Source organism: Saccostrea cucullata, unplaced genomic scaffold (genome assembly GCF_032062105.1).
Source record: "Saccostrea cucullata isolate Sc308-1 unplaced genomic scaffold, CSIRO_AGI_Scuc_v1 ctg11, whole genome shotgun sequence".
NCBI classification, from domain to species: domain Eukaryota; kingdom Metazoa; phylum Mollusca; class Bivalvia; order Ostreida; family Ostreidae; genus Saccostrea; species Saccostrea cuccullata.
The window spans coordinates 169,299-193,354 of record NW_026933222.1 but is presented as its reverse complement, the minus strand read 5'-3'; the positions used below and the strand labels follow the sequence as shown (position 1 = coordinate 193,354).

The 24,056-nt window shown below is 34.5% G+C and overlaps 2 protein-coding genes across 3 annotated transcripts; both read left to right on the top strand.

Moving 5' to 3' along the window:
- Nucleotides 1–16,488, top strand: LOC134237706 (sodium/calcium exchanger 3-like). Of its 2 annotated transcripts, XM_062719842.1 has the most exons (11): nt 1–355; nt 5,924–6,629; nt 10,241–10,476; nt 10,780–10,982; nt 11,185–11,417; nt 12,540–12,772; nt 13,436–13,456; nt 14,153–14,258; nt 14,761–14,939; nt 15,058–15,387; nt 16,123–16,488. In XM_062719842.1, the coding sequence occupies exons 2-11, from the start codon at nt 5,954–5,956 to the stop codon at nt 16,363–16,365; spliced, it is 2,460 nt and encodes an 819-aa protein (XP_062575826.1). In that variant the 5' UTR covers nt 1–355; nt 5,924–5,953; the 3' UTR covers nt 16,366–16,488. The 2 variants fall into 2 exon arrangements, with proteins under 2 accessions (XP_062575826.1, XP_062575827.1); XM_062719843.1 differs by lacking the exons at nt 1–355; nt 13,436–13,456 and having other exon boundaries at nt 5,865–6,629.
- Nucleotides 16,489–19,752: 3,264 nt separating this feature from the next.
- On the top strand, nt 19,753–23,514 carry LOC134237734 (Ig-like V-type domain-containing protein FAM187A). The gene is made up of 2 exons (XM_062719883.1): nt 19,753–20,775; nt 22,841–23,514. Exons 1-2 carry the CDS (start codon nt 19,793–19,795, stop codon nt 23,268–23,270), a joined length of 1,413 nt encoding a protein of 470 aa, XP_062575867.1. The 5' UTR covers nt 19,753–19,792; the 3' UTR covers nt 23,271–23,514.
- The last annotated feature ends 542 nt before the right edge of the window (nt 23,515–24,056 follow it).

The window sequence follows — 24,056 nt, the reverse complement described above, 5'->3', positions numbered from 1 at the left end:
ACTTGGCCATCTTTTGATATGACGAAATAACCTGATGCAGGCTCCTCGGCCAATGATCAAATATTTGAACCAAGTAAGTAAGGGCAACATGCTGAAACCGGGTAGGTCCTATCGATCTGCGTGCCACGATGAACAGCGATATGCCACTTTCACTGAAATCAGTCGCTATGGTTAGTCCATCAACATTATGCATAATACCTTCTGCATCATTTAAATTTTTATTTGAAACTGTTAATATTGTCCCGCGGTGAAAGACGGCACGATTAAAGATTCATGTTACTCGCTGAAAGCTTGACGTGACGAGGATTCTAACATCTTTTTGGATCATGGATAAAACAAGCGAAATCAAATTAAGGTAAGATTTCTTTTCTTTTCTTTTCCCTTTTTTTATTCACTTTATTTGTATGTTTGTTAGTTTGTGATTTTTTTCCTGTATTAAATATACATTTATAGATGAAATAAAATATCTGATATAGCTAAATTGTAAATGATTTTAATCAGCTTTTTTCATATATTTTTTTTTCCCTTTTAATGTCATCTCGGTTTTTCTCCAAAAAAAATTTGGAGTTGTATTTCGAAATTATTTTATTTTAAAATTTCTCTTTGAGTTTGCTTTAAGGTATACCGTGACCGGTTTTATTTATTTAACACATTTGTCTCTGTGTCAGAAATTAGCCATTGTGGCCCAGAGCAGAAGTCATAAAGAGCTGCTATCGACATTTGTAAACGACCAAAACTAAATTCCTGTCATTGATTAGTCGTCCGCTTGTTTGTTAAATGATATATTCCATTACCATCTATTCTAAGAAATACTCTCCCTGTCGATAAACAAAAATAAAACTTAATAGTTTCGATATCGAACTATCCTAATCATGGGCATTGCAATTTATTGTGTTTCCAAGGTCATTCGATACCAACGCTAAGATGTGAAATAAAAAGACTGAATAGAATAAAATAAAAAAAAAATGTCAAGATTCGCGTTCGATTCAATTTCCAGCAGACAGGATCCGGGTTTTTAATGTTACCACACCATTTCCTGGTGAAATCTTTGGCGATACATCACCGCCGTAGGCTTGTTTTTATTGTTAATCTAACAAAAATGTCTTATTTATGATTTCTTGAAATGTTTTGAGACAGAAAACGATGTACATCATTATTTTTTTTATCTTTTGGTAATAATGGAGAGATTACCCAACTACTTGACTGCGTTATGTGCATTGTCCATAAATGCTTGTAATCTTATATATTTTCTTCTTTTTTATAACATATGTTCTACAATTTATTGCTAGAGTGTGTAAAACATTAAAAAAGTATCACTGTCTTTAAGCAAAACTATTCCACAAACCAAACTGTGTTCTGAAATATATAGATTACTCCACACAACCTTGGCATGACCATCTTTTGCTGCAGTTGGGAAAGACATGGGTACAAAACATCTTCCCATTCCATATTTAGTTTCATGGCGAGTTTAATGATTATTTTTCAAATTATTTTTCAGTGTATACCAGTTATCATTTGTATTCCCCTTAACACAGAACTATAAGTTTTGCATTGTAACCAGGAGCAACCGACTGTCACATACTTCTCTTTATCAATAAGAAATTGTTTGCTTAAATAAAAAAAATATGGTGAAACTTTCTTTTGCGTAGAGATATTTAAAATGTCAGGTGCTTCTGATTACATTGTAGGACACTTTTTCGGAAAGTCATAATAAATCGAAATGTCTAAATACAGAGAATGCAGAAAAACAACATGGATAAAAGGTACAAGTCTAGAACAAATGTAATATGCACAATCATACACATTTACGGTGAAACTTGTCTCATCCAGATGTTATATACTCCAAAAGCTTGCCTAGTACGTATAAATTTTAGGTCCCTTTTTAATATTGAAAATCTTGAAAAATTGCCGAGACTTACAAAAATCATGAAATACATGTAATTTAAAAATTTCACTGTAAAATACTTTTAACTCTTTACCATCTTTGAAAACGACAATGGAGACAATTAAAACAAAGAAAACCGAAATAACTGAAAAGTTCTCTTTAGTGCACAGTGTAGAGAAGGTTCTCAAATTTCAGGGTTTTTGTGGTAACACTAACTGTATACTTTTAGTATCTTGAAGTTTCACTTTACAGTATCTTTAGCTCAAACATGTGTTATATGCTACTTCTCCCAAAAAAATTTAAACACGTGAGCCGAATTAACCACCGATAGTTTTTTTTCAAGAGGTCAAAGGTTATGTGATTCCTGTTTTTGTATTATTTTATAACAAATCATACACTTGCTAAATGGCTGAATTAAACCAACCACTAAAATTAAAATAGAATGCTTTGTATCGGCTCTGTGATTTTTAATTTTGAAAAGTAGGTATAAGGTCAAGAAGAAGGGTCAAGAGGTCGGTAAATATGGCAATTTACTAAAGCCAAAAGAACAAACAGTATATCTGCAAAATATCATATGTATTTCTCTTTAAGTTCTCGGGATTTAAGGCGTTATAGACGGACAGACGGGCGGACAAGCAAGGCCGGTAAACTGTTATGTTTTGAAAGGTTTGAAAAATTAAAAAAAAAAAAGAAAAAGAAAAACGTGTACCAACATGTGTAAAGATACCAAGAGAGGCAAAATTTTATGCTTCTGCTTTGATTTCAATTCGGAAACATTACTATTTTTAATCTAAATTACCGATTTCCCGGAAATCCCCGAGCTGCCTTGAAGATAATATCCAATGCAATGTGACTAAGTGCAACTGCTCTCGGGTATTATTTAGGTTTACCCAAATTTTTATATAGTTTACGAGATTTTTCTTAACGGAAGGCATTTTTAATCAGATTTTGCTATAATAGAAATATTCTAATTAAAATTTTGTGTCAATATACTAAGTAATTTAGGAAATTACGACAGTCCAAACTTTGCATCAAACTGTACTTTGAACCAAAGTGTGTTCTATGTATATCATTTATTAGATTTAAAAACTGATTCATCTGGCTAAACAGAAAGTGTCAAATGAACAGTCTTTGAAAGAAAAATCGCATATTAAGCTAAAATTCATCAAATATATCAAATTTAAAAAACGATTCGTCTGTGTTAATTAAGTGAAAGTGTCAAATCAAAAGTCTTTGAAGGATTCACAAAGACGAACTCATGTAGGATTAATTCAGCGAATGAGAAAGTGGGGTTTAAAGATATAGTTCCTTATTAATACGAAATAATCTGTTGTATGGTAAGACCAACGTAAGGTTCCCGGCTACTTTGTTTTCGTTTTATTCCCCAACCCACCAAAACGCTACACCATGTACTCGCAATTGCCGACAGCTATTGTACGCAATAAATTTATGATTATGAATGATTCATGTATATTTAAAAATAATCAATGAATCGATATTTCAACTCCACCAAAGATTTTTTTTTCATTAGAAAAGGTATACAATGAAAGGAGCAAAGGAACATGATTAATATTCAATTTTGAATTTAACTTATTCTTTAAATTCGGATAAAAATATGTCGTTTTGATTTAGTTTAATATAATTCTGAATTGTAAAAAAAAATTAGAAAATAAATTCTTTACTTTGATATTGTTTTTCTAAGTATGTTCATGTTATTACTATTGCATAATATCATATTTCTGTTGGGAGAGTTACGTATCAGACTCTCTTTTTCAATAGGCCATTTTCTACCCAGCTGGACAATAATGGTCAATGGAAAGAAAAATGATATTTTTATGAAGTTTAAATCAACAATTATGCCAGGCTTTTGTTGATTTTGACACGTTTTTGAAATATGCTTTATTATAATCCTTGGATTATGACGTAATGCACTTCGCTTTCGCTGTGACGGCATTTAGTTGTCCGGATCGTTTTTTAAGTATTATTTAGAGTACGAGTTTCTTACTGTATCAGAGATACAGGGCGGGGCTTGAGGCGAGAGCGATAGCTCGAGCCGGGCCCCGCCCTGTATCTCTGATACAGTAAGAAACAAGTATTCTAAATGACTTGTGACATGACCTTTCATAACCTCACATATTTACATGCGTATACCACTCATCCAATCAGATGATTTTGCAGAAAGTTGATTTAGTATCACATTTCAAGCATTTACAACTAAAATGCCGAGTGAGATGGACGTGCAGGTATCTATCATTTTAAAATTATTTAAGGGATGCATAAATTAATTTGTTTTCCAAAAATTTTATTTGGATTTGATTGCGCAGGTTTTTTCCCTATGCAGCTCTCGCTGACATTTTTTTATTAGTTTAAGCTACGATTTAATGCTTTTGATATATGAGAATCATGTGGGAATATTTTTGAAACAAAAATGCTTCGGGAGATTAGATTTAGAGAAATGTCCGATCCTCCACCGGTCTTTACAAAATTAAATAAGCAGATAAAGGAAAAGGGGGGGGGGGTAATTTTCATTAAAATGTAGAGTAACCAAACGGGGATACAGCACTCACTGCTGCCCCCATCCCAAATTTGAGGTTTTTTTTCTTTTTCGCTTTCTTAAATTTTTTTTTCTGAACTTGTATACATACGGTTTTTATTTCAACAACAAGTAACGAATTGACGCACATAGGTGTTGGTTGATTATAAGTCTACCCCCATGGAATACGATTTTCCGCTTTTTTTTGGGGGGGGGGGGTAATAATTTGTGAACTGCCCCACTCCTTTTTAAAATGTTGAATCCGATAATACCTTTACGTTGTAAAATTTTATTTTTAATTCACCTCAATTTTTGCTATGGCGAATTGAACGATTGGTATGTCTGTATACGGATACAGCTTTCCGTCATCGCTAAAAATAAACCGTTGTTGATATTTTGCAGATACAGTGTTTCTGCTCATTTGCATAAGAAACGCCCACAAAAAGTGTTCTGTATCGCAGTTACAGTATGCTTGACTTCAAAGGAAAACTCGCCGGGTCATGTCACAATATAAATTGTGTCAGTGTACTGTCATCGTCGCAAACCACGGCCAAATTGTACGATCCTCTCCCATTCTGGAGAGCTATATGCGGACTCCGGACCGTGGCTTGAGACGATGGTGTACTGTAGACTATCTATATACTAAAATTGTTATCATAAAATGGAATATTATGTCCCAAAAATCACGGTTTGTACCACATGTAGTTTTCCTCAATACTTCAAAATACCTGTATGTTTAAAAAAAAAGGGGGGGGGGTAAACATCATTTTTTAAAAAAGGCACTGAAAACTGTTTTCCAATTTAAAAAAATGTAAAATAATTTAAAGTACAACACAAAAGTGCAACAAAAGTCGTTCAAAGGTAAAAGATCTCACGCGATACTTAATGAAACATGTTTACTTTTTTTTTCTTTTTAGATCTTTAAAATATGAATTCAAGACTTAGAATGATTGCGACCTATTGTTCTTTGCAGTTCAACAAAGGTTGAATATTACTTTATTTAGAAATGCCTGAAATTCAGCATCTGGGCAATAAACATTACAATTATTTGGCATCGCTATGCATTTAAAATAGGAAGGTAACTAATGCTTTATTTAATTAGGGTGTTAATTTACGCTATTTTCATTTATGTAAAACAGTCTATCTTGAAGTTTTCTCTGCAGCTCTGATATCGAACTGATTTTCTTTTTCTTTGAGATTCATTTAAAAGAATTTGTCACACAGAAGCTTAAATTAGAAATTTTTATGTGTTTGTTCTCGTTTCTTTGATGATACGTTCAGGCATTCATTTTCCTGTGTTAAATTCGGTTCCATTATGGCATTTCGTTTTCCTGTACAATGAAACAGCAAGTTCGTCTTCTTCCTCAGAATAAAAAGTTTGTATCAGTGTTGCCAAGTAAAAACTACACTGGATAATTGATTAAATCGGCTCGAATGACGCGATACACCTCAGAACTTGTGATTGATGCATTGTTTGTTAATTTAATTTTACTCTTTATTTTCAGATAATTGTCAATTAAAAGAAGAGGATAAACATGGCAAATCTTTACAATTACACGTGTTCCTATGAGGGGCTTTTACTTCCGGTTATGAGTGAATACACATGGGCGACAGGGGTGCGGATCTTTCTTTATTTTATAGCAATGTTCTGGTGCTTCATTGGCACATCAATAGTTGCAGACTCTTTCATGTGTGGAATTGAGAAAATAACTAGTAAAACAAAAATTATTCGAATTCCAAATGTCGAGAAAAAAGAAGATAAAGTGTTAGAAGTGAAAGTTTGGAACGATACTGTGGCCAACCTGAGTCTAATGGCCTTTGGAACAAGTGCTCCAGAAATTTTATTGTCTGTTATAGAAATAGTCGGAAACAAATTCAAAGCAGGCGAACTTGGCCCTGGAACTATAGTCGGTTCAGCAGCTTTTAATCTTTTAGTTATTACAGGAATATGTGTCATTAGTATTCCAGATGGAGAAATTCGCAAAATTAAAAGTATGCCGGTATATATTACGTGTACATGCTTTAGTATGTGTGCCTATATTTGGATGGTTGTGGTTTTGAAGTTGATTACACCAGGCGTTGTTGATATATTTGAAAGCGTGATAACGTTTTGTATGTTCCCCATTCTTCTTGTGACAGCGTTTGGTGTGGACAAAGGTTGTTGGTGCAAGAGGAGAAACAAAACTTCATCAGAACTGGAAATAGGAATAGGTAAGTCATAGTACGCAAAATTGGTATCTCAAAGTATGCAGACAAGATATGCAATATATACGTATGTCATATGGGGCGAAAGAGGTATGCTGCTGTATGAGGAATAGGAAAAACATAGCACGTGGATTGCGTGGAATAGGTATGGCATAGTACGCGGATTAGGTACACGTATACATGTATGTCACAGTACATGAATGCGAATGTCGTATTACGCGGGATAGGTATGTCCTAGCTTGTACGTGAATATGTATGTCACTTTACGCGGAATAGGTATGCCATAGTTCGTGGAATAGGTATGATATAGTACGTTGAATAGGTATGTCATAATATGCGAAATAGGTATGTTATAGTATGCCGTAGTTGAAATAGTAATTTCAAAAGATATGTCATAACACGTGAATACTATCATATTATGCGGGATAGATATGTCATAATACGTGAGTCTGTATGTACACTGTAGGTACATGTACGCGTAAGAGGTTGGCCATAGTACGTAGCATGTTTTAGTACGCGGAACTGCATTGCATTTTTACGCCCGATAAACTGAAAAAGTGGAAATAAAATACGGAAATTAAGCTTATACTGTAGGTATTCCTGATACCATTTGACTGTAGATGCTCTGATTTAATCTTGATTTTGTTTCATATCAGAATTCTCTCATTTTAAAGCAGTAATCTATGCTATCAATTAGACCACAACTTTAAGTGTGCTCACTCGAACATCTGACGTACCAAAAAGGATGGTGCCACTTTAAAATTACGTCAAAGAATAGCTATATTAAACTTTAAGGCTCGAATATTTCTTAACGGGAGCAGGTTTCATATAATTGTACATGATTGACGCACTTTACTAATGAGTGATATATTTACGGAAGATAAACAAGATTAAATATTTATTTCACGATAAAATCAAATGATTTGAATAGTAATGTTCCTCGGAATCGAGAACGTGCTGCACGAAAATCGATGATTTAATTTATATGGTTCTATTTTGTAAATCGGAAAAGAAAAAAAAAACTAACATGGAAAATCATTTTGTTTACATGTGCAAAAGATAATCCAATTTTGAAACTGTCTTGTAACAGGGTAGTTAATATTGACTAAATTGATAGAACACTTAATCTTAGTGCCATTCCATTGGATGCTTCATTGTCTATTGACCTGTTAGACGTTATGACAGAACATTAACAACATTAAGCGTCTGCTGTAAGGATGACTAATGAGAATTTTTTGGTCAACGTTCTGAATTTTTTCTCCATCAATCCTTCCTGTTATGAAGACTGATTTTTCATCTGATTACCAACATCGCACGAACGACTCCAAAACTTCCGGAAAGCTTTTGCAAGTACTAAATTAGATTTTGAATATAATGAAAGCAAGTGCTGAATAATAATCATCAAAATGCTGAAAGTGAACATTTATTTCCCGATCATGGCAAGGAGCACACGGCGGTGGTATTTTGATCGCAACAAGGAGTCGAAGTTTGAGTTAAGATAAATTTCCCGAATCACTACGTGTCTGAAATTCGAAGAGTCGTTCAGCCAATTTTCTTTTAGTTTAGCCTCGACGAATTTCGCCGAGATTTTTTAAATTTAAATATTCCCCATCCCTATCGGGGATCGTACGAAAACAACTTTCAGTGAAGATGCACTTGCCGAGAAGTACTATTTGTCAATAAAGAATATAATATGTATGTGCAAATGGAACGAGATAAATACTAGTAATACTCGGGTGTACTCCGGATAATACCAACATGTGGACGTCGGGATGCATTTTTAATTGATACCCCCAAAACCATATATGGCTTTTGAAATAAAGTATTAGAAATAAGAGGAAAATATATCAGATACTATTCTTAAAGAGGGAAAGCATAAAATACTAGAAAAAATATCCGAAGCAAATTAAAAAGCGGCGGTGTAATTTTTTTTTTTTTGTATACAGCGGTTGAATCGTAGCTCTCCTGCCCAAATGTTCTCATCCAGAGAGCTACGGTTCTGAAGCTTGCAAAAAAGATTACGAAAGTCTGCAACATGTTTATATAACCAGCATTTACATGGCGACGTCAATGAAATATTAATTTTTGTATTCTCGCGAGATTTGACAGAGAGTAAACTGTTGTAAATATAACGAAGAAAGTCAATTCCATCACATTTAGCGTCACTATAAAGGGTTCTCATTGAAGTGTTGAGGTTATCCAGCATTATCAACACATTTAAAGCAATTAAGCCTTGATTAAATTTAACGTTTTGTGACATGTGCTATAGAAATGGTTCTCTCAAGTAGTTGGTGGACGTTAAAATTCCATGTAGAGCAATTCTGATTTTCAAAGTAAAGAACTTCATTTTAAAAATAGGGAACTAAAGTTTAATTACTAAAGTGTCGGGAAAATAACCCATTTTTAGCTCACCTGAGCTGAAAGCTCAAGTGAGCTTTTCTGATCACCCATTGTCTGTCGTCCGTCCGTCTGTCTGACTGTCCGTCAGTCTTTAAACTTTTTCACATTATAAACTTCTTCTCAAGTATCACTGGATCAAATTTAACCAAACTTGGTACATATCATCTTTGGGTAATGAGGAGTTTAAACTGTTAAAATGAAGAGCCAAGTCTCCTTACAAGAAGGGATAATTAAGAAAAGACAAAAATAGGATGGGGTCATTAACAAATCTTCTTCTCCAGAACCAATACGCCAGAAAAACTGAAACTTATATATGTGGAAGCATCCTGGGATAGTGTAAATTCTAAATTGTTGAAATCTTGACCGCCGGGGTAGGACGGGGCCATATTAGGGAATCGAAGTTTTACATTGAAATATATAAGGAAACTCTTTAAAAATCTTCTCAAGAACCACTGGGTCAGATAAGCTGAAACTTATGTGGAAGCACCCTTGGGTATTGTAGATTCTCAATTGTCCAATTCATGACCCCTGGTGGTAGGATGGGGTCACAATAGGTGTTACAAGGGGGCGAAATCTGGTAAAGAATAGCATGGCCAAAGTTACTCAGGTGAGCGATGTGGCCTATGGGCCTCTTGTTTATTTTCAGATAAACATATATAAAAAAATTAATATAGTTTACCATAGAAAATATGTCTATTCACCTTGAATTAATTTTTTGTCAATTCTACTTAATCAGTGTTAATGTGTTACTTTTAAAAAATCTCACATTGTAGTTGTTTAGACATGGTAAATATTGATAGATGTATGTAAATCTATCTTGTGCCACAAACAGCAACACAATGCTAAAAGTGTCTGAACTATTTGAGAAAGACAAATGATCATCGACCACCTTTCCTGATATAATCTCTATGTACCATTTGGTCCGCTATTATCTTTCGTTTTCTCAATTGCAAATAAATATTTAATGTCGATGCCATTATCAAGGTTTTTCTTTTTTTTCCTCACACAATCAATTGATCCTTTAAATCAATACAGTACTCGATTTTACTTTTTGAACAAGTGCCAACTCATCCTATATTCAAATTACGCAAAATCAACAGATGCAATAAAAAAAAAAGCTTCATATGCCCATCAGATAGAAAATTATATGTGACACAAATCGAAATTTGAACTATATTTCAAGAAAATTTAGATTTTTTTTTTACCTTTTATTTTAGAATTTAGCAAGATAGACGCAGACGATGAGTCGGAAGCCACGGTTGACATCATTCACATGGCGAAGGATCTGAGCAGAAACCACAAGGAACTGACGGAAGACGAGGCCACACTTCTACTGACAAAACAGTTACAGGAACACCACCACCACAACGCGGGGTGGTACCGGGTACACGCCGTCAGGGGACTCACCGGCGGCCACCGACTCCTCCCCAAGATCAACCACACCTTGAAAGAGGTAGTCAACAAAATTGTCAAGTAAAAAGAATTAAGCAGCGTAATGAACAGTTCATTCCTGTGAGAATTCAATAATATACATACATATGTATACACTAAACGTGGGAGATGTATCAATTTTGAAACTAGAAACTTTCCAGAGAATGGCAAATACATGTGCAACATTTTTTATGCTCAAGACTATATAAATACGTATCCTGTCATATATCCTGAAAAATGAGAAATACAAGGATACTAGTAGTTAAAATATACTTTACAAATCAATGTACAGAAAATACAGCTAGAATAAATGTTTATTTTTTAGCTTTATGAAAAAATTAATAGACAGAAAGAATTGGATCAACATTTAAACGAAAATATGGACGTGTCCACGGTGGATTTAAGCGAGAGCGGGACTCGGGCTGTTGTGGAATTTACGGCTTCCTCTGTGGCAGTGTTGGAGAACGAGGGGAAAGTCCGAGTGGGTATAAGGCGATACGGCAAAGTGGACATCCCTGCCACAGTCAGGTACTTCATTTTACTATGGAGTATTCATTGTTTTTATTGTTTAAAAATAATATCATAAAGATCCATTTCACAGAGAAAAAAGCACCAAGACGTTCAAATATATATGCGCTTGAGCGTATAATCACACATTACACGATTAATGACATTAAATGTAAAAAGATAATGACTTTTATGTCAATAATTATGCACTTTTCGTCAACAGAGTAGAAACAATTGACGGAAGTGCCGAGGAGGGAAGCGATTACAAGCCTTTGAAGGAAGATATTACGTTCGCCGTCAATGAGAGGTTACGCGAGGTCTACATAGAAATCATAGACGACGACGAATGGGAACCAGATGAAATCTTCTTTGTCAAGCTGAGTTTACCTCACGAACAAAAAGATGTTGTGATAGGAAAAATGGCCATTAACCAAATAACCATTATAAATGATGATGGTAAATATAACAGAAAGAGCAATCATTATAAAATACATATTTATTGACTAGATTTGATGGCAACGACCGAAGAACTTAACAATGCCATGGATAGCCAGTTTGTTTCAAGGGTTCGGCCAAACGCATGTTGCCCGAGAAATAAATGTTTTGCGATATCTATTTTATACCTTTATTATATCTTTCACTGACATGTTTGCGATCGTATCATGGTCAGGCAGACTTAGAATTAAAAGATGGAAAGAATGAGAGAAAAATATACATGTACAGTTTTCGTATATTGAATATTTTTCATATACCAGGAGACCAAAACAAAATTTTGATGTTATATGTGGATTTAAAAGAGTCGATGCCTTAACTCTCAAACACAACGAATGCAATAAAGATAAAAGAGGAAGTCTATATTGTATTGATTTGAAACATGCTTTATTTAACCATCTGAAATAGAGAATATTCGCGAAACTTTCAATTTCTTACAAACTGTTATATCTTTAAAATTGTTTCCCTAAATAATTTTCTACTAAACTAAAGAGTCTTAGAGCATTTCAAATGTTTTACTGAGTGGGCTTAAAAAATCGATGTTTGACCGCTCAGTGAGATGTTGGACCGCTTATGTCACAGTGTGGGCTGGGTCAGCAATAACTTACTTGCCTTCATTGGAGTTCGACAGAACTGCAGTGCGGGTGAACATCATGATATGTCAAAATAAAAAGAAAAGGGTATAACAAAACATTTATTGCGTGTGTTATCGGGCAAAATGTGTTTTGTCGACCCATGTTTGTCAGCGGCCCAACGGCCTCGCGTAAACAGTTTTCGTTCTTGGGTCCGACAAAACGCATTTTGACCGAGAACACAGGCAATAAATGTACATTGACTGGAAATTGCACAGAGCTGTAAGGACCGAAAACAGTTTCTTTTAAGTAATTTTCCTCGACAAATCAAATTCAACTTATTGCACGAAAGTGAAATATTAACAAATATTAGTATAATTTCATTCCGATTTCTTTTTGATTTCGCCCTTGCTGTATGTTTGTTGTCCTGGCTAGTAATTTTCAAGAAAAATATGAATTTAAGAGGCGTAGAGAAGAGGAGGAAAACATTTGACTGTTTCTGTCTTTGTTGTAGAACCTGGTAAAGTAGAATTTTCAAAACCCAGCTACATTATCCGAGAAAGCAACGAATGTGCTCAAGTTTTTGTCAACCGAGTGAACGGAGCAGACGGTAAAGTCACCGTTAGGTGGCGCACCAAAGACCTTACAGCGGTTCACAACAAAGACTACATAGGAGGCGAGGGGAATCTAACATTTGAACATGGGGAAACAAGCAAAACCATCAATCTAAAAATCCTGGAGACGGATGTGAGTTTTTGCCTTGGCAAACATGTGTTGTTGTTTTTTTTTTAATTTTAATATATTGCAAACAATTTAAATTTTATTATACAATTACTGTCTAATAATAAATTTCCAAATGAAAATATCATACACGTGTATTTGTCGTCGCTAACAATCTACAGGCAATTTCAACACATACTGTCGGTTTCAAAATAAACCTTATATCCATAAAAAATGGTCTAATCTTAAATGTGATAGATTATAACTTTATGAACGGTGAGTTTTACACAACACGGAGATCGATTGATTTGCAAAGCTGAGTAGTTTATTGGAAATATAACACATAGTGTTTCGATTAATTAAAGGAGAGTTTCCAGTGGTACATTAGCGGCTTCCTGGACCCAAGTCAAAAAAAATAATCTTGTACTTCTATCTTAATTGAAAGTATAAATAACGTAAGAAGTTTATCAGATAGCTAAAAAGCACTATATGTATTAGTCTGAATCTTCCTTAATAGGGAAACGCATATTGGAATCAAGTTTACAAGTAATATATTATACTAGTTTTTAAAACACGATAGATTACCGGGCATTATTCATAAGTAAATAAGACTAACTAAAAATTTAAAAATTCATTTCATTCCCTTTCCTTGCGCTATTTTCATGTGGATTATTATTCTAATTCAATCAGATTCATGACGGAAAAGAACAGGTAACATATGACGTCACTTCCGAAATATATTTTGTGAGAGCTACTGGTATGTAATCACGTGGTATTGTCTCCATAAATCAGACTTCACAAAACCCCAAAATGTATCATGGAAAATCAATAATTTTATTCAACTACTTTATGTCCAGAACTGACCGACCAGGAAACAAAACCACTTGAATATATATCTGTTGCTTAGTAAATTTATTAAATTTTGGTATGTTTTATATATTAGAGATTTAGCGTAGCTTTTTAAGTATTTAAATGTTGTACAACGTACATATCATTAGTTTAGATTTTACATTACAACCTTTTAGTTTACAACGTACGTAGGAATATGTAGCAAGACTAAATTTACTTGGTAAAAACTAAAAAAAGTTGGTTTCTGAAACAAATGTAATTCATTTTGTTAAATTTTTGTTAGCACCCATGTTTAGCCCAAATTTAAGTTTTTTTATGAACAAACTTGTCATATGACATCTAAGGAAGGTAAGCACTGACACTACTGTTGTTCCATAAATTGCTTCGTGTTTTATTTTGACATTTATACAGAGATATTGTCATCTTGTACAATTCAATGTACATGTACATTGTGCAGAAAAAAAATAAGGAAAAAACCAACACACAATAGAATTTCTTTCTTTCTTTGAATTTACAGACAAACAATCTTCATCACTATTTCTTTACTTACCTATATAGGTGTTGGAGAGAGACCACAGTTTCCAGATAGAGTTATTTTCGCCATCAACCGGATCCTCTTTAGGAAAGATCAGCAAGGCGATAGTCACCCTCGTTAATGACACCGGTAAATAATTACGGTTTTTGGAAGAAGAGGATATATTTTTTAGCGTTGAAAATCTGTTAATATTATCACTTTTTGAGTGATCATCGCATTGGCACTTTCCAGCAAATATTGTTTTACTTCATGATTCTGTGATAAAAAATAAAACAATTGGTAAAGCAAACTTTACCACTTTTCTTCGATATTAAGTACTAGTATGCTGAAGTTTGAGGGGAAAAACAGCAAGCAATGTGATATATCATTGGACAACAAATAAAAACAAAACCAGTCGTATCAATTTGGAAGTAATCTATTTTTTGGTACAGTTTACGGGAAAAATCAAATGTTGTGTTCACCTAAAAGGTTAATATTTTATAAATATTTTCTAAAGGCTTTTTTCTTCAAAAGTTAAATTGTGATTCAAAATTGTAGACGAATGTCGAATTTTGAATGACGAATGTCATGCACATCAATTTCAGAATGTGCTTATTTTTATCGTTATTTTTCAATGTTTTTATTATTTTAGAATTTGATGGTCTTGTGTCTCGAATTGCAAATCAAACAAAGAAAAATCTAGATGGGCTACGATTAGATACGACATCGTGGAAAGAGCAGTTCAATGAAGCAATGAACGTAAATGGCGGGGACATAGAGAACGCCACACTCATTGATTACGTTTTACATTTCATCTCATTTTTCTGGAAGGTAATTCAAAATGTGATGTAAACACATTTTCTCTCATTATTAAAAGATTTAAATACTGAAGCATATGATAATCATTAAACGAAAGACTTATCTTGCACTATTTCTTTGTATTTTCTAGGTGTTGTTTGCCTTTATTCCTCCGCCGTCCATTGCGGGTGGTTATCTCACCTTCGTCGGGTCCCTTGTGTTGATTGGTCTCATGACAGCTTTAATATCCGACCTAGCAAGCATATTCGGATGTTTGATTGGGTTAGAAAAGACTGTAGTAGCTATTACATTTGTTGCACTGGGCACCAGTATGCCTGATACATTTGCCAGCAAGACGGCGGCAATCAACGAAAAATATGCCGACAGTTCCATAGGCAACATCAACGGAAGTAACGCCGTGAACGTCTTCCTCGGCCTGGGGCTTCCGTGGCTGATTGCCTCTATATATTGGGAAGTCAAGGTTTGTGAATTTCCTCTGGTGTTACCCCATTTTTTGGAAATACCAAAGAGCTATATAACTTCAGCTTAAAGATTGTGACATATCCGTACTTTGTTCCTTTACCCAGACAATATGAATATGCCAAGTTAAACGAAACAATCTTTGGGAGCCAAAATTATTGGCGTATACTCTAAAACCAAAGGGGGCATTTTTGTGTTTGTGCATGTGATTCGGGGAGGGGGTGTTCTATATCAAAATTGTTTTTAGTCGACATCCTGATTCCCAATATAAATCACTACGTTTTATTCACATTGGGCAGATCATTCTTTGAAACGGCAGGGACACCCAGAAATTAATAATGAAGCTGAAGTAACCGCTACCTAATGTGTGGCCGTTCAATTTACTCGAGTGCGCAACATTTTACTTATGAGGACTTTGGAATCAGGATGACATAAACAACCCACTAAAAGTTGTAGAGAATTTCCGATTTGATTTATTTTTTCGCTTAAACTAAAAGAAATTGAATTAAAACGATATTCATAAAAAGTGTTATGAAAATATTCTGTTCTTCCTATTTAATGGTCCGAAAAGTGCTTCCTCTGTGCAATCAATATCTTCCAGGGCTTTAAACTTTCAAGGACTTCATTTGCAAGCACGTACTCTTAACAATCATATCACAATATTGATAAAAAAAATTAAACCAATTGATCTTTTGTAATCACTTAGTATGACGTTATGCACTTTTTTCTTTTACAGGGAGAAAGTTTTACAGTACCTGCCGATACCTTGGTATTTAGTGTGATCTTGTACTCTTCCTGTGCTATTTTAGCCATTTTGGTTTTGCTGGTTCGGCGGAAGGTTGCAGCCTTTGGAAACGGTGAACTAGGCGGACCAAAGGGTTTGAAGATTGCGTCTGGACTATTTCTAGTGACTTTGTGGTTCTTTTATGTTATAATGTCATCGCTACAAGCATATAAAGTTATAGACATTAACATATAACAATGGTTGTGTCGCCATCTTAAGGCTGTGATTCATTTTTCGTCTAAGTCTGTGATAAGTTGTTGTTTTTGTTGGCTCTTGCTATTCATGTTATTTTTTCTTCATATAAATAACAATATGGGACTTTCTGCTTTTCTATACTTTGTGTCTTCGAGGGCATTTTTGTGTTCAACTATTGAACGATTTAGACCTAGGATGAATTCCCTGGTATTGATAAAGTGAATTTTAATCAATTTCGAAATATAAACCAAATTTAATCATTTTACAGACAGTGATATCCATATTTGATATTCTTAAGTACAGTCAATATACAGGTTAGAATTACAATCACGATTATCGATCATTAGAGGAATGAGCAATGCTATGATGGGATGTCCGTTTTTGTTAAAATATTTGCATACACTTACCATGAAAGCGATGTACCATATGCTTTTGATGATAGAAATTGATTATTTTTTCAGCTTAAGACAATACACCGTACGTCAGAGTTTTACGTTAAGGGTCTATCATCTTATTTGGATTGAAGGTTCAATTTCAATTCATAAACGGGTTCTTTAAGTGCAAGTTCAATGTTCTGTAGCTCGATCCTATGAAAACTCTCGGAAGAAGGTCCAGAGAATGATGGGGACCAGAAAATATGCAAAACTAGTTTTTAAAAATTACCGGGTAATTTCATGGAATGATCAAGGACAGTTAAATCATCGCTGATTTTAGATATCGATGATATTTTATGCGTATTCATTAAGTAGCATTGCCAATGACTCTCTTGTAGTCGGCTTCATAGCTATTTCAAGCTTTTTGCCCTTAATCCAGCTTCTATTTGGGAAGAAAAAAAGCTTTAGCAGAGATTTTTAGCCTTTCCAGCTGATTTCAGTGTTTTGGGGACTAGGACAACACACAGGAGACCCATCAAGAGCTAGAGAAGTATCATCAGTTATGTTTCAATTATCATAAACACCAATACCTTTTATATCACGAGTTGGTTTATAAGAATGCCAAGAATTTCTGCACAAAGAGGAAAAATCCATGTATATAAAAACTAAGGATCTCCTTAACAACATCCATCGTGGACATGAATTCGTTCTTTTTAGAAAATTACTAAAACTTTGTAAATAAAGAAATAAAAACATCAGAAAATAGAATCAGTTTTGAAGATAAAATTCAACAAGGACTAACAATCGAAACTTTTTTGTGGGACATTAAATCATGAAATAAATCAGCTCACCGTCTTGACAACATGGAATCAGGAATGATAACTGAAAACCATCAATTTAAAACGAAGCTTAAAATTGATATTTCACCCAACAACTTTCTTTTCATACATCTTGATCTGATATATTATAGAAGTCTTAAAAGGAACAGTAACAAAATTAACATTTTTTTCCTGTTAAAGTACAAATTTTTCCTAAAATATAGATTTTTCTTCAATTTAGCCATAGACACCAATGCTTGTTAGCATGTTATGAAAATAAGAAGTGATCCGTGATGTCTTGCAATGATAGCATAAACTTTTAACATTATGTGTTACATGTATAACAAGAAAACATTGATGTAACCATCAATTATCGCCCGGGAAATAAATTCAGTAAACAATGGAAATGAGTCTTGATCATTAAACCGCTTCAATATGTGTGGAAAAGACATGCGTCTAAATGATGGAGACGATAGTCGAGAAGATACAGAAATTTATAGTCGGATGAAAATTGATCAAAAATGGTACCCTTTTAAAATTTATCAGTTCCTCAAGTACATGTAAATGTTGGTTGCATAAAATATAAATTAAAATCAGATACATGTGCATCACTGCGATAAGTAAAATTCGATGTTCTAAAAAAGGGACCTGTCGTTTTTTCGATAGTAAATGATAAGCAAGTTATGGCACGCGAAATTCACAAAAATAAGATAAACCTAGTTTCACAATTGATAAACTAGGTTTATCGACTGTAAACTATAGTTTACAAACCGTAAACTATAGTTAACGATTCGTTAAGTATAGTTAACGATTCGTTAAGTATAGTTTTCATCTGTAAAACTATATTTAACGGTCGTTAACTATAGTTTACGAATGCTAATCTAAGTTTATCTGTCTGAATAAAGCGTTAACAATAGATTTTGTTGATAAACATAGATTCACGTTTGTAAACTATAGTTTACAATCGTAAACTATAGTTAAGAGTTGTTAATCATAGTTTCACAAATCGTGAAACTATATGTATCAGATCGTTAACTATAGTTAACGGTTTGTAAACTATAGTTTACAAATCGTGAAACTGTATTTATCAGATAATCTATGTTTTGCAATCGTAAATGATTGTTTTCGGTGTTAAGTATAGTTTACGGTTGTGAAACATAGATTATCGCGTTAACTATGGTTTACAGATGTGAAATATAGATTAACGTTGTTAACTATAGTTTACGATTTGTAAACTATAGTTTACAACCGATAAACCTAGTTTATCGATTGTGAAACTATGATTATCTCATTTTTGTGAATTTGGCGTGCCATAGCAAGTTTATAAATTAAATATGAAAAACATATATATTTTTAAAGATTCACTTTATGGAAGTAAAGATATTGCGTATCTCGTAATTTATAAAGGGAAAGAACATCTTTTTTAATGTTTAGATAACCTTAAATTCTGAATAACTTCTCCCACCTCAATCTCCATACACCAACACTTAAACTTATATGTATAGAGCAGCCCAGTCCTCCGTGCTGCAATAAAAATTGAGGTAAGTAGTACAAAAATACCTCGAATATACATGTAATTTTCTATGAATACCTGGATACTAAGATTTTCCTTTTATCCTAATTGAAATTCCATCTTCAATTATACAACGTGTACTTCTGGTGGCGTTTCTTTCATACATCGTTCAGATTTGATTATATAAAAATATAACACACTGACTTTGAAGAAATATTCAACTTTTTAAAAGAAATATCAAACTGAATGTGAATTTTACGACAATTTTGCGCCGAAACATTTAAATTACTTGACTGTAATTTTATGAATCTCAGCATTGGACTACCTTAAATTTCCGAAGATCATGACCTCTTTCAAACGAGTTACACTTTAATATGCTTATTTACACTAGAAGAACTTAACGTAAATATGAATGAGCTTAATTTGCACGGAATATTTAATCATTATTACTAGTATGTCGATAGAATTTTATGCCATGTCAAGAAAGACTACTCGTGGATTGAAATAATTTTTCCCTGGATATACACTTGACGTAAAAGAAATATTAAAGAATCAAGTGTCTGTGATCCACAGACACTTGATTCTTTAATATTTATTTAAAAACAAAGTATTACATGTAAATCAGAATCAAGGGCATGTGACTTGGATCAACCATTATGACGTAACACAATATGACGTCATTTCTGCTATGCTAGCAGACTAAACACCGAATCTATGATGAAATGCATTTCTTAATAATTCTGGGTATTTTATCAAATACGCATGCATTCAAAGAGAAGCATTTTACAGAACCAGGTTTGGAAGAGTTAGTGCGTCAAATTAATGGACTTAATGGGCTTGAAGGAGAACCAAGATATTCTAGGGTTCAGAGAAATGTAGTTGTATACCGCAAGAAAACTCGGCAAGAGATGATTGAGGACGAATTCAAAGAGTATGAAAAATGTCTAAAGAAGAGAGAGGCAGAAAGACTCGAAGGAAAGAACACGATTCGGGGGTTGTTGGTATTGGAGGGCCAAAGTGTGAGACTCAGCTGCAATCTGTGCCCACGACCTGACCAGGACTTCGCCAAACTGCAGATAATAGACTGGCAACAACTACGACGCCAGGACTCAGATTTCGTATTCGTTGATCACGAAAATGAACGAGTTAAAATTGACAAGAGTACTCGTGATCTTATCTTTGATGCAGTGGATGTTTTGGATGCAGGTCAATATTTTTGCATAAACACCTTCTACAGAGAATATGAGGAAATCTATCAACTTGATGTGTTATTCAGGGAAAGGCTTAAGACGACGAAATACGAAGACATTGCACAGGGAAAAGACAAGTTTCTTGGAGAATACTGGCTGAAGGATCGCAACATCAAAACGTTCACAGCCTGGTCAGATTGGACTGACTGCCAAGACTGCAATAAGAAAAGTGTTAAACGGAGGGTGGGTATATGCATGGTCAACAAAATTGATAAGACTCTTCCTGTTTTGCCTTATGACCTTCCAGTCCTCGACCTTTACCCCAATGGCGTGCCTTGTCGGTCAACCGTGCTGCCTAAAGATCTGGCTTCAGTTAAACGCATCAAAATGAGGCGTAGCGAGGTGTGTTTGGCAGACTGTTTCAAAAATTGCCCAACTACGCCGGGTTACACTCTCATCAAAGACGAGAATGGTACAGTGATTGAAACAGTAGAGGCTGGATTTTACTCACTCAAGTAAGCCATAAAAAACTTTGTTTCTAAACTAATTTATGATAATGGCCTCGGCCAAATACAAATTGTTTTGTCTGATATACGCATCACGTGCGGCGTTTTACTCCCGAATTCAAATAATAATGTTATTTATGAAATATGTTATTTACAGGATTTTTGCATCCCTGATATGAACACGCATTGTATTACACACCCTGTATCACCAGTCACTATTTTTTATTTTACCTAATAAGCAAAAAGTCTTATTTCACTTGAGCAGCTGGCTAGGTTAACGCAAAAATCAATTCAGTATTGAAAAGTTTAAATATAAAATTGGGTTCAGGGGAGGAGGGATTCCCTTGTTATGATCCACTCTAATGGCCCCACTATTCTCCAAACTGGTCATGATTTGAACAAGTTTAAATTTACATTACTTTTCTTGATGTTTGTTGATGATCAATCATAACTTTTTTGTTCTTGTGAAGAATTTAACTTTTTTTCTCCATGTATTCCTACATAAGACCTTGTTCACCCATTCTGGCCCCATTCTACCCCAATGGTCATGATTTGAACGAAATGGAATCTACACCACCTTTTTTAATGCTTTCAAATAACTATGACCAGTCATGGTTTTGCTGTTCTTGAGAAGAAGAATTTTTAAAGATTTTTTCTATGCAAATTCTGCATTGAGCACACATTATAGCCCACCTTTGCCCCGGGAGTCATGTTTTGAACAAACGTACATCTACACTACCAGAGGATGCTTCTGTATAACTATGACCAATCATCGTTTTGCTCTTCTTGAGAAGATTTTTCCTATATATTCCTATGCCAAATGATCCCTTAATGCGCCCCCAGCCTACCCCCGTGGGCCATGATTTGAATAAACACGAGTGTACACTACCAGAGGATGCTTCCATATCACTATGACCAATCATGGGTTTGCTGTTCTTGAGAAAAAAGATTTTCAAAGATTTTTCCTATGAATTCCTATGCTAAATTTTGATTCCCCATTGTGGCCCCACCCTATCCAAGGGGGACATGATTTGAACAAATTTGAATCGTCACAAACAGATGACCCTTCCTCATTAGCTTCATCTTTCCTGGTCCAGGGCAGTGGTTCTTGAAAAGAAGTTTTTAAAAAAGATTTTCCCTATGTATTCCTATGTTAATCTTTGATACCCCATTGCGGCCCCACCCTAGTGACCCTACCCCCGGGGCTCATGATTTTAACATATTTGAATCTATACTACATGAGGATGCATTCATGTGAGTTTCATCTTTCCTAGCCCTGTGGTTCTTGAGATGATTTTTAAAGATCTTCCCTATGTATTTCTATGTTAAAATTTGATACCATATTGTAGCCCTACCCCCGGGGATTTGAACAAATTTGAATTAATCTACAGTAGTACACGAGGATGCTTCCACATGAGTTTCGTCTTTCCTGGCCCAGTGGTTCTTGAGAAGAAGATTTTTAAAAGATTTTTTTTTTTTTTTTTACAATTTTTCATTAATTCATAATTATCCCCCCCCGTAGGAAAAGGAAGAGGGCGTGGCCCTTCATTTGTACAAACTTGAATCCCCTTCTCCTTAAGACACTTTGTGGCAAGTTTGTTTGAAACTGGCCCAAAATTTCTTGAGAAGAAACTTTACAAGAACGATGACGACAACGACAACAACAACTACGACAACGATAGACAAAGGACAAATTTTGAAAAGAAAAACTCACTTGAGCCTTCAGCTCAGGTTAGCTAGCATATTTAGGTTTAATCCGTTAATTTATGGAATCAGTCACCTCGGGGATTATAGAAAACAGCCAGTTGGTTTCAATATTTCTTGAATGGACAGTATCAGCAAAGTAATTGTACATGTATTTGTAACTCTGGTTGAGTTAGAGCTAATGTGGATGAAGAGGGGAAAAAAAGCCAAGAAATGCTATAAAATAAAACAGCCTGATAGGTGTAGGTCAGTTTACTCAAACCTTTTTAAAAGTGTTGTTAAAGACGGAATCGCTTAAAGCTTTTTGACCGAGTTCTACTTGTTTCAGCAACTATTCCTTACGTTTTTATATTTGTTTTTGGTATTTCAGAAAGCCACCCACACTTCCACCTATGGTCGTGCGAAAAGTGCTTTTCGAACCTGTAAACAAACACCTTATTCTAAAATGCCCAAAAAGTCAGCATTCTAAGGCTCTGATACGATGGCAAAATAACTCAATGGTGTTAAATCCCCTGACAATTAAACGACAAACCAGAGGACGAGTGTTCATTGATACTGTAAACAGACTGCACATCCGGCGCCTGCGCTTGACTGACACCGCGCCATACAACTGCTGGAGCTCAACTCTTCATTTGGCGACCATTAAAGTGATCGTCCATGAGGCTTACAACGACATAAAAATTAAGGAAGTCATTACTCTTGGCGGGCTTGGTCTGACTATTTTTTCTATTTCATGTATTTTGATTTGTACTATATGTAAAGGAAGGAAGAAGAAGAAAAAGAAAAAGAGCAAAAAATGATTTCTAAAAAAAAATCTGTCGTTTGGCATGATATACTTGTAAATTTATTCTTGAATTAACTTGAACAGTTGAAAGTGGGTTTATATGCACAATGCTTGTATTTGACCGATGTTATTTCACCACTACTTCCTTTTACTTTTTTAATGCCAGTTTAACTGTCTTTTGTGTAAAGTATGTTGCTAAGCATATGTACTATTTCAACTATTGCTTATATTGCTTTAGTTTGATTATATGTAAAACTCCAATAAAAATGTGACTTGGTGAACGAACAAGAAAATTTTAACGTTCTCATTATTCGTTTACGTTACTTTTTTTGTTTTTAGTTTTAATATTCAAGCACCAGATAGCCTTATACAGAACCACCATATGCTTGAAGAAACGAAAAGTATATTTTTATTTTCAGACACCTTAAGAGACTCTTTACGCAAAGGTTTTTCTAGGATTTTTGAAGGGACGATTGGCTCCTAACACCCCCCCCCCCCCCCCCCCCCCACACACACACACACATAGCACACAGCCGATATGATATATGAGCCTGGTAGAAGTTTACGAACGTGTTGAGATTATATAATTTAACAAGAGCTATCAAGAAAAGCCTTTCAGTTCAAATTTTTGTGTAAATAAATAATTGTGTGTGTCCTAAATGTCTCTTTGCTTTAATTCCATTGAGCACTGCATTTCCAGCAAATCCATCTAGAAAGTATTCAATTACCCCCCAAAATTGGAAATTTCATTACACTGTTCTTTGGCTCGCACAAAAAGTGTCTTCTATTCTTGACCTGGACT